This window comes from Cherax quadricarinatus, chromosome 66 (assembly GCF_038502225.1).
Source record: "Cherax quadricarinatus isolate ZL_2023a chromosome 66, ASM3850222v1, whole genome shotgun sequence".
Taxonomy (NCBI): Eukaryota; Metazoa; Arthropoda; class Malacostraca; order Decapoda; family Parastacidae; genus Cherax; species Cherax quadricarinatus.
Genome location: NC_091357.1, coordinates 17,644,861 through 17,666,803, shown reverse-complemented (window position 1 = coordinate 17,666,803; position 21,943 = coordinate 17,644,861). Strand labels below are relative to the sequence as shown.

Genomic DNA, 21,943 nt, shown 5'->3' with positions numbered 1-21,943 from the left:
TAGTTTAATATCCAAATTTTCCATGAAAGGCACAGTATTTAAAAATATACAAATTATAAATTTAATACAGCTTTATCATACATAATTATTATAATATAGTAACATCATTTTCCTTAAGTGTATACATATGAAACAGTACTCAATAATAACCCATGTGGAGACAAACACAGGAGATTGATTGATCTGGATATTTTGACCCCTCTCTGGGATCATCTGAAGAGAATCCCATTAGTTGGTCAAAATATACAAAATCAACCTCCTATGATTCTGTCTCCCTGTGGGTTATTATTGAGCAGTGACAAGTGTTCATTGCACTTTAGTTATTCATAACAAACAATGATGTAATACTGGCTTATATACTTGAGCAGTAGTTCTCAAACTTCTTAATGTCCCTGAAAAAAATCTCATTCACCTCACAGTGCAAATGGTACTGATACTTACTTAGAATACCAGAAAATCACATATTTATAACAATATTAATAAAAATATTTGGAAAAAATTAGACACAATTACTCAATTTCTTAGAATTTTAGTTTGGATCATGACTGTTTGGGACCCCCTGGAGCAGAGTATATACAGGTCACCATACAAAAAATAAATCTAAACTTTCGAAGTGCTTTTTTATGTATTCAGGTAATTTGTATACTAATGTACAGTATATCTGAATGAAGGAATGGTTTTAAGTAAAGGCATATAACAGATTGTAAACAAGCACACATTAGAATGTGACAACGGTGTAAATACTTTTTCATGCATGCCATGTAAACCACACAGCCAAGTGACTTACACTTTTTGTAGGCTTGACCAATTTTCTGGGGTGCTACAAATTTGTCAATGAAAAAAAGACCTTGTGCTTTCCACTGTTAACAACATAAAATTTCAATTTTATAGATATCAAAAGTTTAATTTTATGAGTGAAAATAATGGCTGGTAAATACAGTATTATTGTAGTTGTGGGGAAAGTGTTTATCCTATAGGAATCATGCAGCACCTGGGAAAATGGGAGACAACCAAATTCAATCCAAGGAAGGGGAGGTCAGGACTAATATCTTGGATAAGGAACCCCTCACCAACATCAAGGAACCTTCCTTGAGGGGTTAGTAAAGCATACTGAAATATGTGATCATTACAATGTTTATATGCTAAAGCAAAGGTAGTGTAACCTTGACTTGGAAAAGCATTTCATCACCTGTGAAAATTTAATTTTATCCATCTATTATACTTAGTAATCTGCAAGATCAATTTTTTTCTTCTGACCCATATTTTTGTGCTTATTTCAAACAGAGGACATAGAAAATACAACAAAATGACAGTACTGTATTGCATCACAAACCATACCCCGGCCGGGATTGAACCAGCGGTCAGAGAGTCTCAAAACTCCAGCCCGTTGCGTTAGCCACTAGACTGGTCTAGTGGCTAACGCGACGGGCTGGAGTTTTGAGACTCTCTGACCGCGGGTTCAATCCCGGCCGGGGTATGGTTTGTTTGCAATCGTGTCATTACGATTTCGTGAGTCATCTTGCATCACAAGACTGGTACAGCCAGAAACTTTTAATATGGAAAAAGTGGATATGTGAGTCTCTGGCTCCACCATCGTATTGTAGGGGAGGTAGAAGAGCTCTTAGTAGGATTATTTAATGTAGAGAGGAGGCAAAGGAGGTGTATATAAAGAGAGCACCTGGAGGTCATTGTATATCAGGGTAGTAGGAATGGAAGGGGTCATAGGAGGGCCAGGATGGTGAGTTATGTGGGAGTATGAAATAGGCAGAAATAAACCTTGTCATAGAGGGAACAGGCCTGGCCACGTGACATTTCTTACCTCTTCGTATACTATGGCATTATAAGATGTGATGCTACGTTTTCCACCCCATTTAAACAACAAAGGTTCACTACACTGTAGTGTCCTTGGATTTGCAGGCAACTTAGTCAGTCCCTGCATTGGTTTTATTACATTTTCATGGGGAAGTACCAACCACACAGAGGTCATACGCACCTGGGAAATAAGAGATAATTAGGTCTGATCCAAGTTGGGAGAAGTTAACTTGAATTACTTGGAGCCAAAGTCCTTCATTAACATGACTATATCCTCCCCTTGAAGAGAACTGCATAGGAAACAGCTGCTAGTTTTGCCCATAACATTCATGCAACTCACAACCCCCCATCATTTTCTGGCAAAAATGGTGTCCACCACAAGGGGGTCACTTCATAGATAACAAAATTAGAGTGCTTGATTCTTTTAAAAATATTTAGTGTTAGTGATATATTCTAAGTTACTTAAGATGCAGGAAAAGATCCCATTAAACATGCACCATCCTACTTTAACCCTTTCAGGGTCCGTCCCGTAGATCTACGGCTTTACGGTGAGTGTCCAAACCGTAGATCTACGCCATGAGCTCAGCTCACTCTGATAAACTGTGAGTGGTACATTTGGGCCTAGATATGAGAGAATACATCTATGTGGTATGTGTGCACCATATAAAACAGATCCTGCAGCACACTGTGTATAATGAGAGAAAAAAACTGAAATCATGATTTTTCGATTAAAACAGCAACTTTGCAGTGTTTTTTCGTATGTTTTTTTATAGTTGTATTTGCGATTTCTTGGTCTCATTTGATAGAATGGAAGACATATTACAGATTGGTTTTAGCACTGGAAATGGCTTGAAACTGAGCTCAAAGTAGCGGAAATGTTAAATTTTTGCCGATATTCAAGAGTAAACAAACTACCTCACACATCTAATACACGTCAGCTGGTGGGTCTAATATACATTCACAAATATGGTGATGATATTTATACAATTATTACAGTATTGCATAAGAGTAAATCTTCTATTTTTTGGTGTGAATAAAAATTCATTATGTGAATAAAAAATCAAAATGGAATTTATTTGTAAAGCCTCAAAACATAACTAATGAACAGAGGAAATGTTAGTTTAGTGCCAGGAATGCCTACATTGTTTATTCTGGACCCTATTTTGAAATTGGAATATTTTGAACTTTGTGTTAAATTGGCCAAATTAACAATTTCCGATCACTTTATTTTGTAGTTGAAACAGTTGACTTGGCGATTTCTTGTGCTCAATCGATAGAATAGAAGTAATACTAGTGAAATAGCTAAGAATTTGGTTGATTGGAATAATGTAATTGGCGTAAAATGGGAGTCAAAGTCGGCAAAATCGCCGATTCGTAAATATCGCTGACACATCAAAATTCGCGAGAGCATAATTTCGTCAATTTTCCACCAAATTTCGTACTTTTTGTTTTATTACCTTCACAAAAAGATTTTCTACGATTTCATAAGAAAAAATAACAAATTTTTTTTTTTTAAATTCTTGGACACTGGTGCGTGACTCCAGATTTGGGCCTTGGACCCTGAAAGGGTTAAAAGCTCAAAATAAGACTTGACACACACACACACACACACACACACTGGACACTGATGTGTGGGGGCTATCCTAGTCACAGATATTTTCTCTTAATTGCATTATTAGCCATTATTTGATACAGAATTTAAACATTTAAAAACTGACTGTCAGTGGTAACAGTAGTTTAAGCAAATCTGTTAGAGAGGGACTTTCCTAGTAATTAAATCAAATAAATCTGCCAATTTTACATAACCCTTCCTCAAAATTGATAGGAAGCACTTTTTCAAAACCCAATAACAATTGTCTACAAATCCTTCTTTAACAAATCCAGTATACAAATTAATAATCTGAGCATCCAAATAATACAATATAAGAGCCTCACAATCATCAAACAGTACAAGGCTTAAATAAAATAATTGCAGAGATTCAATGGGCTTTACAGGCTCCTGAGTAACCACAAGGGTCTAAAATAAAAGTCCAGTAATCCCTTCATTGTTCTTTAATGATGGAGTGAAGAGTTTTGTGTATGTGATCAGTGATATTTAGTAAAAATGAGTTAATGTGTCACTAAAAGTCTAATAATATGAAGAGTATGCCAGGGGATAAATGAGAGATTACACAGTAAAGAGGCACTGAGCATACAACTGAGTGAGGACTATGTCACAGTACTGTGGCTGAAACAATTCCTAATTAAATCATAATTTGAGGAAACCCTAAGATGATGTTTCAGTCTGGCCTGGATCATTTATCTAGACTACTTGCTGTATGACTTATGCAGTTTTAACACTTATTTTAAATATAATACATGTAATAATAATCTGGAATATTTGTGACTTGATAATGGTCCAGGATAACTCTTAATATAGTCTAAAGTTTCCTCTCCAAACTTTAGGTATGCTGTGAGTCAAGGGCAGCACCAAGGTAAAGGCTCAGGGGGGTTTCAACCCCTAAAGAATTCCCCCAGCCCCTAGATAAAATAAGTATAACAATGATGCTTCAAAATAAATCTCCTAGCCCCTCCTTCCAATCAGATAGTCACCCCTAAGCCCTCTCAGTACAGATGGTGCTGCTCCTGGTGTGAACAGATAGAAATCAATGTACTTATGTGAACACACAACAATCATGAAGCATTTGGGTGATGTAAAAGTCTTAGGCATGATATGAGTATATATGAATATTTTTGAAGACTTTTACTAATACTGAGTATCTTTTTTTTTTAGAGAGACTATGTACTGATTTTCTGTTTATCTCCATTCTCCACTTTACTGCTATAAAAAAAAGATTTGCAAGCACGTATATGGTAAATGAATACATGAAAGCTTAAAACAATCATTCATGGACAGCAGCTGCTACAAGCTGGGCACCAGTAGCAGTGTTAGTGGAAGCCAAGATAATTCTTGTTGCTGATGTCAATGCCAGCAGCCTGAATGCTGCAACTTCTGCGAATGTTATTCCACCCAACACCACCACCAGTGCCACACGAGGACCACTTGGGGAGCCTGCAGGTGGTGTAGTGATTGTTGTGGTCCCAGGTAAGACCTTCAAGTTGTCTGAGAGATACTGGACACCTCGTCCAGATAAAGCATCACCAACCACTTTTGGAATAGCTGGTGTGTATGCACCATTATAAACATAGCTCATATGAGTGGGATTGTGGAGATCAACTGGCTCATCAGCATCTGGAATGAGGCGTAAACGTTTTGCAGCTGAGCGCCAGCCAAACCCTTTTTTAGGTAACAAAGAAGTTACTTGTGCTAAACGATCCTGTAAGGGAGCATTGTTCACAGTACTGACACTTGATGTGTCAGCAACAGCAAGCATCCCAAGCTGACGAAGATGATGAAGAGTGATCAGGTGTTTATGGCCATGAGCTGTCAAAACTTGAGATGCAATATCTTCATACTCTCGACGGGAGATACCATCTTGCGTGAGTGAGTAGAGGCAGAGTAGACGGAGGTTACCTGCAAGAGGTAACATGCGAGCCAAGCAATCTTTTAAAAATTTTTGAGCTTTGCCTGAATTCCCTGCTCTAGTCACTAATCCATGCTCTGTCGAAAGCTGAGTCTCAAAATCTCGCCTCATAGATTTTGTGATAGCTTCACATGCTTTTAAATGCAGTCCAAGTGTTGCTTGCAGAGCCTGTAGTGTACGCAGTTCATTTGCCACAAAATCTCTCATTTCCCCAGTAGTCATATTCTGAGCTTGATCCTTCTTTGCTTTAACCTCACGAGCCCTTGTGATCAGGTAGCTTGATACTCCAGCAAAATGTCTGTTGCGTATATTGTCATAAATAGTGTCTTTGCTATTGAGTGGCACCTTCCGAGGATTATCCTGCCCCACAACATCTGCTGGAAACTCCACAACTCCAGCTTGAATGCCAAAGTATTCATCTAATACACCTTCATATGTCAGCTGAGTGAGAAGCGGGGTTACATAGTCAGCATCACGATCAAATATGAAGAGATGGCCAATCTCTGGTGCCTGAAAAACACATGGAAAGTAATTAAACTAACACAGAAGAAAATCAATAAAAGTTAAATGCATTACAGGTATGTACAGAAAATAACAAAAAACATTATAATTTTCATGACAATAAAAAAAGCACACATAATATGGAATTAAGACCCCATTAAATCTTGTGTCATACTTGAAAAATTGCACAATACTCCTGATTATTGGAGTAGTTTTCAATTTTATGCCATTTAAAGGTGAACATACATAAGATATGTTGAGGTTCATGCATCTAAGAATTTAAATGTCCTCCCATCCTTTTGATAATAAAAAACAGTTCTACAAATAAAGACATACATTCTTCTTTCTTTCAACACATCGGCCGTATCCCACCGAGGCGGGGTGGCCCAAAAGGAAAAACAAAACTTTCTTCTTTTACATTTAGTAATATAGTATACAGAAGGGGTTACTAGCCCCTTGTTCCCAGCATTTTAGTCGCCTCTTACAACACGCATGGCTTACAGAGGAAGAATTCTGTTCCACTTCCCCATGGAGGTAAGAGGAAATAAACAAGGACAAGAACTAGAAAAAAAATAGCAGAAAACCCAGAGGGGTGTGTGTATATATATACTTGTACATGTATGTGTAGTTATAGGTAGTAGGTTGGTAGACATCAACCGCCCAGGGAGGTACGTACTACCATCCTGCCACGTGAGTGTAAAACGAAAGCCTGTAATTGTTTTACATGATGGTAGGATTGCTGGTGTCCTTTTTTCTGTCTCATGAACATGCAAGATTTCAGGTACGTCTTGCTACTTCTATTTACACTTAGGTCACACTACACATACATGGACAAGCACATATATATACACCCCTCTTGGTTTTCTTCTATTTTCTTTCTAGTTCTTATTCTTGTTTATTTCCTCTTATCTCCATGGGGAAGTGGAACAGAATTCTTCCTCCATAAGCCATGCGTGTTGTAAGAGGCGACTAAAATGCCGGGAGCAAGGGGCTAGTAACCTCTTTTCCTGTATATGTTACTAAATGTAAAAGGAGAAACTTTCATTTTTCCTTTTGGACCACCCCTCCTCGGTGGGATACGGCTGGTGTGTTGAAAGAAAGTATGTGTAGTGTGACCTAAGTGTAAGTAGAAGTAGCAAGACGTACCTGAAATCTTGCATGTTTATGAGACAGAAAAAAGGACACCAGCAATCCTACCATCATGTAAAACAATTACAGGCTTTCGTTTTACACTCACTTGGCAGGACGGTAGTACCTCCCTGGGCGGTTGCTGTCTACCAACCTACTACCTAGGCAAGACATACATGTAAATATTTAATAACCTCACTCTCACCAGGAGTCAAATCTGCCAAGCACTAAGAGGTGGAGAGCTTGCCATGAATGTACTGCATATTACCTGGTGGCTGTTTCTGTACCATTTACATGGACATTTGGCCATTAATGGATAGTGGCCTTATATTTAAAAGCATTTACCTTTAAATTTCTTATACTGCACACTGTGTTGAATTCATTCACTACTTTCTGTAATGAAGTAAAGAACAAAGTGCTAGATTTTCTTTTACCTTACAAAATAGGAAAAAAATGGGATAAAGTTTAAAAGTGAAATTAGCATTGAAGTACTGGAGATGATCTGTGCAAATACAGAGAAAAGACAAGAGAAAGATGGGTCTATGAAAGATGAGGTGAATCATAGAATTGATGAGGGGAAAAAGGCGAGTGGTACACTGAGGAGTCTGTGGAGACAAAGAACTTTGTCCATGGAAGCAAAGAGGGTAATGTATGAGAGTACAGTTATACCAATGCTCTTATATGGGTGTGAAACATGGGTGGTGAATGTTGCAACAAGGAGAAGGCTGGAGGCAGTGGAGATGTCATGTCTGAGAGCAATGTGTGGTGTGAATGCAGAGAATTCATAGTTTGGAAATTAGGAGGAGGTGTGGGATTACCAAAACTATCATCCAGAGGGCTGAGGTGGTCTGGATATGTAAAGAGGATGGAACAAAACAGAATGACTTTGAGAGTGCATAAATCTGTAGTGGAGGGAAGGTGGGGAAGGGGTTGGCCTAGGAAAGGTTAGAGGGAGGGGGTCAAAGAGGTTTTGTGTGTAAGCATTCACGTGTTAGATAGGAGCGAATTGAGACAAATGGTTCTTAGGACTTGACCTGCTGTTGGAGTGTGAGCAAGGTAACATGAGGGGATTCAGGGAATTGCCAGGCAGGACTTGAGTCCTGGAGATGGGAAGTACAGTGTCTGCACTCTGAAGGAGGGGTGTTAATGTTGCAATTTTATAACTGTAGTGTAAGCATGCCTCTGGCAAGACAGTGATGGAGTGAATGATGATGAAAGTTTTTTCTTTTTCGGGCCACCCTGCCTTGGTGGGAAACAACCAATGTGTTAATAAATAAATAAAAATATCAAAAAGTCCAAGCTGGTGAATCTTCATAACACATCTGTCATCTCCAACTGAGGAAGGGTGATCCAAAGAAACGAAACACATTCACCAGCATTCATGCAAGATTCGTGCCAGATGTGTACTGGCATCACAGTTCGAAATGCTCTCCAAATTGCAACATACTCATTTCTCTTTTAGAGTGCTACCTGCCATCTCCCACCAAGGCAAGTGACCTAAAAAAGAAAGTAGCACTTTCACCATCATTCACACATAATCACTGACTTTGAAGAGGCACCCAAATATGACTTAATAAAACACACACAAATAACCCGCACATAAAAGACAGAAGCTTACGACGACATTTCGGTCCGACTTGGACCATTGACAAAGTCCAAAAGTCCAAAGTCCAAAGTCGGACCGAAACGTCGTCGTAAGCTTCTGTCTTTTATGTGCGGGTTATTTGTGTATCGTTCCAGTCACGGTATTGTGCCTTTTTGTTATTTATGACTTAATAAAGAAATACATGCAGAATGGTAGAGGACAAAGATATTAAATATGGGGTAGGCGAGCAAATTACAATACTTAAATGATGAGTTAGACGTCTACAGACATGGTGATTGGTAATGAATCAACATCATGAAATGAGACACTGTTAAAGTATATAGCCTCTCCTCACTTAACGACGGAGTTCTGTTCCTGAGACCATGTTGGTAAACGAATTCTTCACTAAGTGAGGAGCATACGTACTATGATAGTAGTGGGTTTGCACCGACCATCTTTGATATTGTTTTAATGTCATCTTTGCACCATTTATAACATTTCTGGTATATTTTTAAATGTTTATACAGTACTGTACTATATATTGTAATTAACAGAATAGAGAAAATCAGCTCTAATATAGTGTACATTATATAGGTATTCACACTGGTCAGAGAGCCCGTTGTAAATCTGAGTTGTCGGTAAACGAGTACCTCGCTAAGTGAGGAGAGGCTGTATATGAGGAAAGTCCACAAGATCATAACTGGCTATTACAGAAGTTTCTTTAGACAGCTTTCAAGAGTTGTTAAAAATAAAGTCAGCTAGTAAAAATAAGGAATACCTCAATATCTACACAAAGTTCATTAAACCAAAAATATTTTTTCATTAGTAATTGCTTTTGTGTTCAAGTGTATTCACTAAATTACCATTACATTCATAAGGTTTAGTATTGCCATGTGAAGTGCTTTTCATTTATATAAGCAAACCATTGATTTAACCTGTAAACGGTCCAAGCAGATCTACGTTCACATGTGTAGTACTACAAAAGTAGATCTACGTTTTTTTTACATATTTTCAAATATAACAAAAAAAAAAAAGTAGATTAAAGTTTTTTTACACATTTTCAAATGTAAAAACAAAACAAAAAGAAGATCTACTTTTTTTACATACTTTCAAATGTTGAAAAAACGTATATATATGTTTGGACCGTTTACGGGTTAATGGACCTCAATTTAATGGACTTTGGAGATACAAGACAAAATGTGCTGGGCTAACTGATTCAGAGAGAAGAGGGCAAACCCTGCTGGCTGCAGAATTGTTCATTATTGTTATGATCACAGCAAAGCTCATCTCCACCCTAATGACCATTACTGTCCACCCATTCTCTCCCACTAGTCCATTAATTAGAGGATTTACTTTATATCTGTGTTGTATATACTCTATGATACATTCTTATGCTTCATTAGTATGACTTCTAGTTTAAGTATGCCTGAAATGCTTTATATAACTATGGGTTTTTTCCATGTACAAAATTACTACTGTTAACCACAATCTGAAACAAATTTATCTACTTAGAAATAAAATTATTACTCTTATTTTTTCACTACTTTTGCCAGCAGTAATACCCTGGTTGATCATTCCCTGATCCACCACAAGGCCTGGACACAGACCGGGCTGCTGTGGCGTTGACCCCCGAAACCCCCTCCAGGTATCTCCCACCAAGGTAATATGACCCCCTTCCCAAATAAAAAGAACATACATTCATAATCATTCATTCAACAGCTGAATAGCCAAAGGTGTGTGGACATCACACTTTACATACCCCCTCTGAATAGCAACATCCTCACCCCACCCCACCCCTCCTTCAGAGTGTAGGCATTGTTAATCCCACCTGCAGGATTCATACCAGTAACTTCTCTGTATATTGTCTTAAATTTAACTGAACACACTACAGTCCTATCAAGCTTTAACACAGTAAGCTACTCTGAAATTAAATACCGTGCAGTACTGCCCTGTAGATTCCACAGGTATGATACTGTATTACTAAACCTAGAGAATTATGTGCAAAATATAATGTAATGTTTCTTCACATAAAAAAAGTATTAATACAGTATAATATTTCTTTAACTTTTGACTAGATCTGCAGCTTCAGTCTGACATCTGAGTCTGTTTATTGAGATACACTGCTCACAGGAAGTACAAAATCACTTTCAGTATTTTGTTCTTGCAACACTTGATCTTTAAAATATCTTTTAGTATAAATAAATAGTGCGAGTGTGAGCAGGGTAATATTTAGTGAAGGGATTCAGGGAAACCGGTTATTTTCATATAGTCGGACTTGAGTCCTGGAAATGGGAAGTACAATGCCTGCACTTTAAAGGAGGGGTTTGGGATATTGGCAGTTTGGAGGGATATGTTGTGTATCTTTATACGTATATGCTTCTAAACTGTTGTATTCTGAGCACCTCTGCAAAAACAGTGATTATGTGTGAGTGTGGTGAAAATGTTGAATGATGATGAAAGCATTTCTTTTTGGGAATTTTCTTTCTTTTTTGGGTCACCCTGCCTCGGTGGGAGACGGCCAACTTGTTAAAAAAAAAAAAAAAAAAATAGAAGTATAAATTAGTGTCTTCAGTAAAGATGTGTCAGACAAGGCAATTATCTCTTTTATATACATGTCACTTAACACCATAACATCCTTTGTCTGAACAATATGGATAATTTTCATGCACTAGTTTTATATGAACCCCTGTTGTACTTGTGCTGCTAACTGTATGTGTACAACTGGCTGGAAACCACTTCTTCATACTGTACTTATTACTATTTACTGATGATAATTAAATTATGGTAACCCCTAAAAATAAATAAGATAGTAAATATCCAAAAGTCCACATACCTGAGGCATTTTTTTGGGTGACTCTTGTTCTTTTAGAACTTCAAGGGCATTCATGACTGCCTTAGCTGCTCTTCCATGAGCAACTACATTTGGAATGCGACCATAAAGACCCTGCAGGGTGTTGATTGCACGAGCCACACTTATACATCCAGAAAAATCCCCTTCCAAGAAAGCATTTCTGAAAATGCAATACTGGCCACTATAATTGACAGATAAATTCTCATTTATCTTTTAAAAGACATCAAATACATTAAATACAAGCAATAATTTGAACATTATTATAAAATGTATACACAAAACATATGCGATTTAAAAAGGTCAACTTTCATTTTCTAATACACTGAACAGTATTTTCATATATTTTTAACATTTCTTTAAATTCACTATCCTTACCAATTAGTTATATTTATGACAAGATATTCAATATGTCTAACAATATTCAGAAAAATAATGTACAGCACAGTATATGCTATATATGCATGCTTTTCCTTAGTTATCATTTTAAGTTTATCATTCTTTGCTGAAAAATGTGTAGAAATAATTGATGCATACACAGTAATAACAAAATAATTATATTTTTGAGATTTTCTATGTTTTTCCTGGAGCTGACAGTATACAGTATACTGGTACAGCACATACAGAGATGTATAGAAAATAGGGCATCAGTGCCAGGACCTACCTGAAGAAGCTGGTCATTTCCAAGGAAAGGAGATCATCATCAAGTGGGATGAAGTCAGGGGTAAACTCATGGAGTGTAACAGCCCCATACAAACCCTCTTCCTCCAACAGTGGCGTTACCCATGACACAAGGCGAGGCACTATCACCAAATGAATGCTGAGAGAGTATATGGATAAGCTTGAGAGTGAACTAATGGAGTGTTATATGCAGTGCTCCCATGCACACCCTTCTCCAATAATCTAGCTTTTTTCCTTCTGGGTACAAAGAAATCTTTATTTTAACACAGAGTAATGCTGCAGTCTGTTCTCGTTCTGAAAGTCACACACAGTGCTGACATACTGACGATAAACATTATGTTTCTGGACCTATTTATTCCCTCTCGTGTGTTCAAATACTGTACATCCTTTTCAGTTGCACACTGTTTTGAATGCAAAACAAGACACATCATACTTGTAGGTACTATATAAAGGGATATTAATAAGCATGTTTTATAACATACTGAGTAAATACAGTACATGTACATTGTTTTCAAGTTGTAAACCATGAGGACAGACTGAATATTGTAGTAATAATGAAGACTGTTGGTGCTTTGTATATCTCCTCATAAAACCTTTTAGACAGGAGAATTTCTGTTGAACTAAAACACACAAGAAGCTAAACATTTAAGACTATTTTTCACTAGTTCTTTGTGTTATCCAAAATATTTACATAATAATGTTTATATAATTACTTCACTACAACAACAAAAAAAACTATAATGATAATAATTGTACTTTTACAGCTATTATATATACCCTTTATTGGAAATATATAAGCATTGGATAAAATATTGATGAAGTAAATGAAAATGGGACAGTATGAATGTTAATATCCATGGGAAAGTAGAAAAAGAATCCTTCATCCATAAGTCATGTGTGTCATATGGGCTAGTAACCCCTTCTCCTGCATAAATTACTAAATGTACAATGAAGTAAACTTTTGTTTCTTCTTTTTCAGGTCACCTGCCTCAGTGTGAGACCGCTGGTGTGTTAAAAAAATAAATGTGATTGCAATAACTTTTATTATTTGCTTCCTTAAGGACAAAATTCAACCTAAAACTGAAGTGACATAGAGTTGATGTATTACAGTTCGGGTGGTCAGATGTCCTGCAGGGAGGACAGTCCTGCTTTTGTGCACTCTGTCCTCTGTCCTGCGTCCTGCGCCACCTCAAGTAGGACATTAATTTGTCCTTCTTTTTAGGGCCTGTCTAAAAAAAGAATTATACAAATTACCTCACATATACTAAAACAGTGGGAACTGAAGGCCACAATAACCAGTGATGCATTTATATTTTAATTTTATGTAGTTGTCATTGGCAACATTACACGCAGAGCCACAGTATATGAGACAAGTCAAACTATCAATCAAGTACCCATTGGAGTCTGTGACGGTCAGTCTGCTGAAGGCCGCAATGAGGAAAATTTGACTTTAACGCAGAAACTGTTCAAACGTACACCTATTTAGACGTGCGTAGCACTCCGAACGTAAATCTACGTTTGATTTTACATGCCTTCTTATGTGGAAAAAATGTAGATCTACGTTTGGAGTGCTACGTACATCAACGTAGATCTACGTTTGGACAGTTTAAGGGTAAACAGAAAAAATACCACAAAATAGCATTCATCACATTATGGTGACATTTGACAAATAAATAATTCTCCTAGATACAGTGGACCCTCGAGTTTCGGCAGCATCGAGTTTCGTGAAATTCAACCTTCGGCAAGTTTTTTTGGCAAAATTTGGCCTCGAGTTTCGTGATTAGACTCGTGTTTCGGCGACTGTCCGGTACCCGTCCGCCCGTCACCACGCACACCAAGCCAGTCTCCCATGCCATTCACGCTCAGTGTGTCACTGTTTACCAACACGTGACCATCACCCCGTGGGTTCATACAATACATTTCACAATAATCCATTGTTTTTTGTGCTGGCAACTGCTAAATAAGTCATCGTGGACCCAAGGAAAGCCAGTGCAAGCTCTTTGGTAAATAAAGTGAGGAACACGATCCAGAGGGATTTTGAAGGGTTTGAGGCAGACCCTGTCCCTGCTGACCCTCTGCCTGTTGTGGAAGGTGTTGTGGCATTGGGCAAGTCCATGGGGTTGGAGGTGAGTGACGGGGATGTGGAAGAGTTGGTGGAGGACCACAGGGAAGAGCTAACCACTGATGAACTGCAAGAGCTTCAACTGGAACAGCATCAGACCACAGCCGAGGATCTTGCTTCAGAGGAGGAGGAAAAGAGAGTGAAGGAGGTTCCTTCTTCAGTGATTAAGGACATGTGTGGAATGTGGAATGAGTTGCAAAGTTTTGTTAAAAAGTATCACCCTGACCAAGCTGAAACAAGCCATATCTGCAACATGTACAATGACAGTGCTGTGTCCCACTTCAGGGAAATCTTAAAGAAACACCAGAAAAAGACCTCTCTGGACAGATATTTTGTGCGACAGAGGTCCAGTGACTCTCGAGTTGTTCCCAGTGGCATTAAAAGAAGAAGGGAAGTAACCCCAGATAAGGACTTGCTACCTAAAGTCCTAATGGAAGGAGATTCTCCTTCCAAACAATAGTGTACACCTTCCTCCTATCCCCTCCTCCCGTCTTCTATCCACTCAGAAGTCTTCAGTAAAGGTAAGTGTAATGTTATTATTATTTTTTATATGTATGTACTTGATTTCTCATTGATTTCAGTATAGAAATCTTTATTTAATTTGAAAAAAAAATTTATTTTAATATTTTTGGGTGTCTGGAACGGATTAATTTTATTTCCATTATTTCTTATGGGGAAAATGGTTTCGAGTTTCGTGAATTTTGACTTTCGGCAGGCTCTCTCTGGAACGGATTAATCACGAAACTCGGGGGTCCACTGTATATGTATTTTGTATACAGTGGTACCCTGACTTACGTGTGCCCCAACTTACGAGTTTTCTGAGTTACGAGCCGTTGCTCGGTTGGTTTTTTGCTTTGAATTGTGAGCCAAAATCCGAGTTATGAGCGAGCTTCAGATACGCCGCCACTAGTTGGTGCAGCGAATGCCACAATAGTGCACATGGTTACCTCGCCGTGGAAGCATCTCTCTTGTGTTGTGCTTGTGTTTTGTGCAGTTATTTTGCCAAATTTCTTTTTTCTAACCATGTTTCCTAAGAACGTAAGTGCAAAGGACAGTGCTGAGAAGAAGAGGAGGAGGATGATGTCCATTGAATTAAAGCATGAAATCATAGAAAACACGAGCGAGGGGTGCGTGTAGTCGGCTTGGCGAGGCAGTACAAGCGTAGTATGTACTTTGGGCCTCGTGCCTTCTCGCAGAGAAAGCACGAGGCATTTACACTGATTTACTTCCGAGATATTCACCCAAAATGTAGGCAGGTCTCCTGATTCAGGAGAAAAAAAAAATCCGAGAAAATCGCTTTTGTTTCAGAGTCTTCCTTATGAAACTAGTGATCTAGTGCAGTTAGCCTCACATACACTCTGTTTTCTCTTATAATAAGACCTCAAAAGGGCAAGAATTATTTTTACCTTGGGAGTGGCCGCCACCACTCATCACATAATGACATATTTTATTCATTCTAGAGTATGTATCATGTTTCTATGTTATTTATATTGTTTATTATGTCATATTAGATCAATTGTGATAGATAAATAAGCCATAGAGTTGATATTAGTGTTATATTGAAGTATTTTCTCCTGTCTCCTGAGAGCCAGGAATTCCACTGGAACAGATTAATGGCATTTCAATAAATTTCAATGAGGAAAATTTATTTGATATACGAGCAAATTGAGTTATGAGCTGGGTCATAGAACAAATTAAACTCGTAAGGCAAGGTACCACTGTATTTTCTACAACTTTTTATACATTTCAACTCATTATACAACATGTTTGATTTAGGTTAAATCTCCAGGCTTAAGGCTTTAGCAATTAATTCGGTAAGAACGTACTAGAATTTAGTAATTTGCATATTTTGGCTGTTATAATACAATGAAGTAAAAATGCAGATTCATTTTGTATATATACTAAGTACACTCATTATATCTTTCTTTCTTTCTTTTTTCAACAAACCAGCCTTATCCCACTGAGGCAGGGTGGCCCAAAAAGAAAAACAAAAGTTTCTCTTTTTAAATTTAGTAATTTATACAGGAGAAGGGGTTACTAGCCCCTTGCTCCTGGCATTTTAGTCGCTTCTTACAACACGCATGGCTTACGGAGGAAGAATTCTGTTCCACTTCCCCATCGAGATAAGAGGAAATAAACAAGAAGAAGAACTAGAAAGAAAATAGCAAAAAACCCAGAGGGGTGTGTGTATATATATGCTTGTACACGCACGTGTAGTGTGACCTAAGTGTAAGTAGAAGTAGCAAGACGTACCTGAAACCTTGTATGTTTATGAGACAGAAAAAAGAACACCAGCAATCCTACCATCATGTAAAACAATTACAGGCTTTCGTTTTACACTCACTTGGCAGGACTGTAGTACCTCCCTGGGCGGTTGCTGTCTACCAACCTACTACCTAGGATTCATTATATCTATGTATATAGTATATACATGTAGTGGATGTGTCCTCCTTTTTGGAGATTTGGAAATGGCCAGCCTAATTACAGTCATCTAACAAATAATTAAGAACATAAGAAAGAAGGAACACTGCAGCAGGCCTATTGGCCCATGCGAGGCAAGCTTGTAACTGTGAAGGATAAAAAAAAAAATTGATTTCATATCAATACATTACAGTACTGTAGATTAAACCTTAATCCATCATCTCTGCTCTACATCCAGTTTGTCAAAATAAAAAAGTACAGTAAGTACTACAGTTGCAACCTACTTTATATCTGGATGATTGAGCTTATCAGAATGCACATGATCCGCCACATATTTGAGAGCTACTAGAGACGGCTGCACCACATACACACGCTGAGCGCTCTGCACAGGAGGCGGCAGACGGTCTAATCTGTACATTTTTTCTACTCCATGGCTCCTAAAAATGAAAAGGTGGTGTTCAAGAAATATATAAAGTGGTTTTGGTTAACAATATAGGTGCTTCTCAACTTACGATAGGGTTATGTTCTGAAGAACCCACTAAAGTTGAAAATATCGTATGATATGATAAGTAAATAACTACTGTCACTGAATAAGTAAATAAACAAATAATTACTAAATACCAGTACTGAAGAGTAAATAAATAAATACAAGTTTATCCTATCAATAAATGTACGGTACTGTACAGTGCAGAATGTGCCTTGCTACTGCACCATCGTAGTCAAAATATCCTATGTCTAATTATCGTAAAGCAAGGAGTATCTGTACCTCTAATTATTAATTTGTAGCTTAAGAAGCAGAGTTATGCTCATAGTGAGTCCTCAGTATTTTATTAATTTAATATTTGATTATCAAATAACTGTTTTTAAATTTCCAGGAAGTCCTCGGCTTTTTGAGCCTGTCCTAACCAAACATCTGACTATCCTCAGGAAGTTACCTACAATAGTCAACTAACACACAAAAACCAGATACATGTACTTACTTACTGCTAGGTAAACAAGGGCAGCAAACTGGGCTGCTAGGTAAATATGGGCAGCAAATTTGGTATAAGTTATGGTACTGTATCAAGTCAATTTAAAAATACAGATGATTAACAATGGTGTAAAAGTAAACCTTAGGTTTAAGAAACTAGTAATAGAGGGGAACAGGTGCCTGGTAATGGTGACTGTGGTTGAGAGAGAGGAAGAGACAGGAGTATTTTGCTGAGATCATAACATATGACAACTCTGTAACCAACAGACTTTGTCTGTTGTTTCCAAATCAACTGGTAGAGCAGAATTGTCCCAAATTTCCAAAGTCCACTAAATTAAGATTCATTAAATCAATGGCTTATGTAATTATTTAAAATTAAATAACTGAATACAGAAATCTGTGGACAACTCTTTAGAGAAAAAGAAGGCAGGCATAAAATATCCTCCTGGCAAAATAAGATAATAAACCATACCATGGGCGAGGATAGAAACCGCAGTTAGAAATAATGCTCTTTCTCACACAATTTGGGAGCATGTAATATAATTATAATAATTACAGTACCTTGCAAAGACTGGCAAATTTTTTGGCAGTATCAAAATAGAAAGAAATACTATACAAAGCAAAAATGACCATAACTCTTGCCCTATTTTTTTTAATTGTTACTCTCATAGGTATGAATTCTACCAATGAATTACAACACACTACCTTTGCCTGAAGATTATAGCTGAATTCACACTAACCTTAAAAGTGTTGCTCCAGAGATGCGGTCAAGCATCTTCATAAGATCACCATCAATGATCAAATCTTTGGCCCCAGGTGCATCCTCTAGAACTCTCACCAAACGATTCCTGCTCAGACGACGAAGAATTTCTACATCTATCCCTAAACTTTGAGGCTGAGACATTTTCTTTATTTTAAAGAGATTTCAAGACTTGGCTCAATATTCTGCAAATGAGAGACTCCTCTTTGTCCCTCACTGCCTCTTAGTCCCAGATTTTATGTACATTCCATCTACATCTTGAGCAATTTTTTACTGCATGCCCCTAAAGATAACTTCTGCACACCAGGAATGAAATTTTACATTAGTCTTTCCATTACAGGGATTATAGTACATATTTGTAATACAGGCAGGCCCCACTTTACAGCATTTCACTAATGCAGCAGTTTTCAGTTATACCCATTCTTCATTTATTCAGACATCCTACAATAAATATATTCACCACTCGCTATAAGCTAAGGACAAAAATATTTTACTGTATGTGCATTTTTTAGGTCTAGCTCTATTGCTCACTAAATATCAGGCTTTTTATATGCATTGGAAAGTAAAAAAGGTTATATTTCACTTTACAGTTATTTTCACTTTACAGCAGTAGCCCAAAACCTGACGTACTGTATAAGTGGGACCCTCCTGTACATATAAGATTACAATTACTGTGGACCCCCGGTTAACGATATTTTTTCACTCCAGAAGTATGTTCAGGTGCCAGTACTAACCGAATTTGTTCCCATAAGGAATATTGTGAAGTAGATTAGTCCATTTCAGACCCCCAAACATACACGTACAAACGCACTTACATAAATACACTTACATAATTGGTCGCATTCGGAGGTGATCATTATGCGGGGGTCCACTGTATATCATTTTCACAGATTTACTACCACAGACAGCGACTATCCAGAGAGGTACTAATGTTTTGTTAAGTGTGAAATGGAAACCTGTTAACTGTTTTGCACTCTGGCAAGTCATCCTCCACTATTTCCTTTCCTCCCTATGAGGCCTGGTATGAAACCATGCTGTGGGGACGGCAAGCCCCAGAATCACTGAATGAATAGGGTATAAACTTAACATCCTAACACATTTCAGCAAAAGCATAGCAAGTCTGGTCTCTGACAAAAGCACTCAGTAAAGTGAGCCAACATTCCCTGCAAATCAAGGACCCAAAATCTGGAACAACCTACATGAAGGATAAAAACAACTATCTCCACACAACTTCATAAACACTATCAAAAAATCTCTTGATGTAATTTTGGATTTAATGTAATATTTTAAATGTTTAGTTTTGAAAGTTTTCCTACTCCAGGAGCCTGGCCCTGGGTCAACCTTGTCTGGTGCTTGCCTGGTTAACAAGGCTATTGTTGCTGGTGGCCCGCTTACTTACACATCCGTCACATCTTGGGTGATCCAGCACTCGTATGATAAGAAATAAGTAAATGGCTGAGTTCTGCCAAGCAGCTAAAGTAAATATTTGAAGTTATATTTTACACAAATTATTATTTTGAGAGATATTAATAAAAAATAACATGTTCAGCATGTCAGGACCACTCAACAGATGGGCCATAGTGGTATGAGGTCAATAAGCAAGTGGTGTTTTTGGAGTTAAGGACCACCACGGTACAAGCAGTACTGTGCCCTGCCTCCGGATTCCCAGGGATCAGAGCGTTCTCCATCACTAGAGAAAAGTAGGGGGCTCAGTTCTTCTCTTCTTCTTGTTGGGGGGTTTCAGGGTCACTGGCAACTAACACCATAGATTAGGGAATAAACAGCGACATAAGCAAGTTTGCCAACGACACTAAAATAGGCTGTCAAATTAATTCTGGCGAGGACACTAGAGCTCTACAGGAACATCAGAATAGATTGATGCAGTGGTCAGAGAAGTGGCAGATGTAGGTTAATATAGACAAATGCAGAGGTTCTAAGCATTGGAAAGGAAAATAACCAGGACACTTATAAACTAAATAGATTTAGGAATTTTGGTTAGAATAATCTAAAACCAAGACAACATAATTCTTGGTTTCATATCAAGAAGTATAAAGAACAAGAGTCCTCAGGTTATTTATCAACTCTTTATATCAATGGTTAGGTCTCATTTAAATTATGCTGAACAGATCTTGTTACCGTATTACACAATAAATATAAATGCCCCGGAAAACACATAAAGAAGGATGACAAAGTTGATCCAACATATCAAAAATCTTTACTATGAGGATAGACTGAGGGCTCGGAATCTGCACTTTCTAGAGAAGCGTAGAATTAAGGGGGGATATGACTGAGGTGTATAACTGGGAAATAGGAATAAATAAAGAGGATGTAAATAACATGCTAAAAATATGTAACCAAGACAGGACTGGCAGCAATGGTTTCAAGTTATTAAAATTTATATTTAGAAAGGATATAGGAAAGAATTGGTTTGGTAGGAGTTGTGGATGAGTGAAACAAACTCCTGAGTAGTGCCACTGAAGTTAAAACATTGTGGAGTTTTAAAAATAGGTTAGACCAATACATGAGTTGGTGTGGATGGGTGTGAGTTGGACCTGACCAGATTGGCCCAGTAGGCCTTACTGCAATCCTCCTTCCTTATTGAGCTGGTGTGACTTTGACTTGCCTAGCATGGGCCAGAAGGCCTGCTGCAGTGCTCCTTTATGTTAATGCATGAAAGTATTCTAGGTAATTTACACATATGTTAATTATAATAATTTGTGTACCTGCACCTAAATAAATTTACTTAACGTAAACGAAAAGGAATCAAGTGTAATCTTAGACGTACCTATATTTACCACTATACTGAGTCATATTAATGGTATAAAATACTGACAAATAGATGAGTAGGCTCACTAAAGATCCCAATGGTAATAAGTCACCTTGCTTGATTTTTTTTTTTAGGTTATTCTAGTAATGTACACATATATTAGAACATAAAAATGGAGGAACACTGCAGAAGGCCTACTGGCCCATACACAAGGCAGGTCCTTATCAAAACCACCGCTACCCACGAATTTATTCCCGTACCCATTCAAAGAGTATATAATTGTACCTGAATAGTCAAACTTTTCTCAGTGCCCCTGAAACCCAACAGAAGAAGAAGAAGTCAAACTTTTCCTTAAGACACAAACGTCCAGTTTAAGATCCTCATGAAAGGAAACGTTTCGCCACCAGTGTCTTATACAGTCCTTAGGACTGCAGAAGTCACTAGTAGCAAAACTCCCCTTCAAATAAAGGTCGTGAGCTGTACATAAGTGGTGTTTTTTCCCCACATCTTGATGGTATTGCCAAATATTTATTTCTTACTTTTATTTACACAACAGATTGTTGACATCACTCAGCTGGTGTCTGCGATTCATATTATATATACCTTGATATTGAAGAATATAAACTCAAGTATACATTCTTACAACATTGTTTAATTCTTTTTGTTTCAATCTTTATTAATAATTTATATTTATTAATAAAATATTTAATATGTCACGTATCTAATCGCATCAATCAAATCTTTTAGGTTTATAAATAGCATATATTATTATTTTTTAAGCTACAATTATAAAAGAGATGCAGATATAAAAATTATTAAAGTAT

General features: G+C 37.5%; 1 protein-coding gene across 4 annotated transcripts; it reads right to left on the bottom strand.

The window, feature by feature from the left end:
* Nucleotides 1–3,848: 3,848 nt before the first annotated feature.
* LOC128704120 (vacuolar protein sorting-associated protein 33B) lies at nucleotides 3,849–21,702 on the bottom strand. Of its 4 annotated transcripts, XM_070099154.1 has the most exons (8): nucleotides 21,405–21,652; nucleotides 19,752–20,042; nucleotides 18,333–18,648; nucleotides 16,907–17,059; nucleotides 12,063–12,218; nucleotides 11,384–11,561; nucleotides 7,311–7,358; nucleotides 3,849–5,846 (listed from the first exon to the last, which is right to left on the bottom strand). In XM_070099154.1, exons 3-8 carry the CDS (start codon nucleotides 18,494–18,496, stop codon nucleotides 4,695–4,697), a joined length of 1,851 nt encoding a protein of 616 aa, XP_069955255.1. In that variant the 5' UTR covers nucleotides 18,497–18,648; nucleotides 19,752–20,042; nucleotides 21,405–21,652; the 3' UTR covers nucleotides 3,849–4,694. The 4 variants fall into 4 exon arrangements, with proteins under 4 accessions (XP_069955255.1, XP_069955253.1, XP_069955254.1 ...); XM_070099152.1 differs by lacking the exons at nucleotides 19,752–20,042; nucleotides 21,405–21,652 and adding an exon at nucleotides 21,659–21,702; XM_070099153.1 differs by lacking the exon at nucleotides 19,752–20,042.
* Nucleotides 21,703–21,943: the final 241 nt, after the last annotated feature.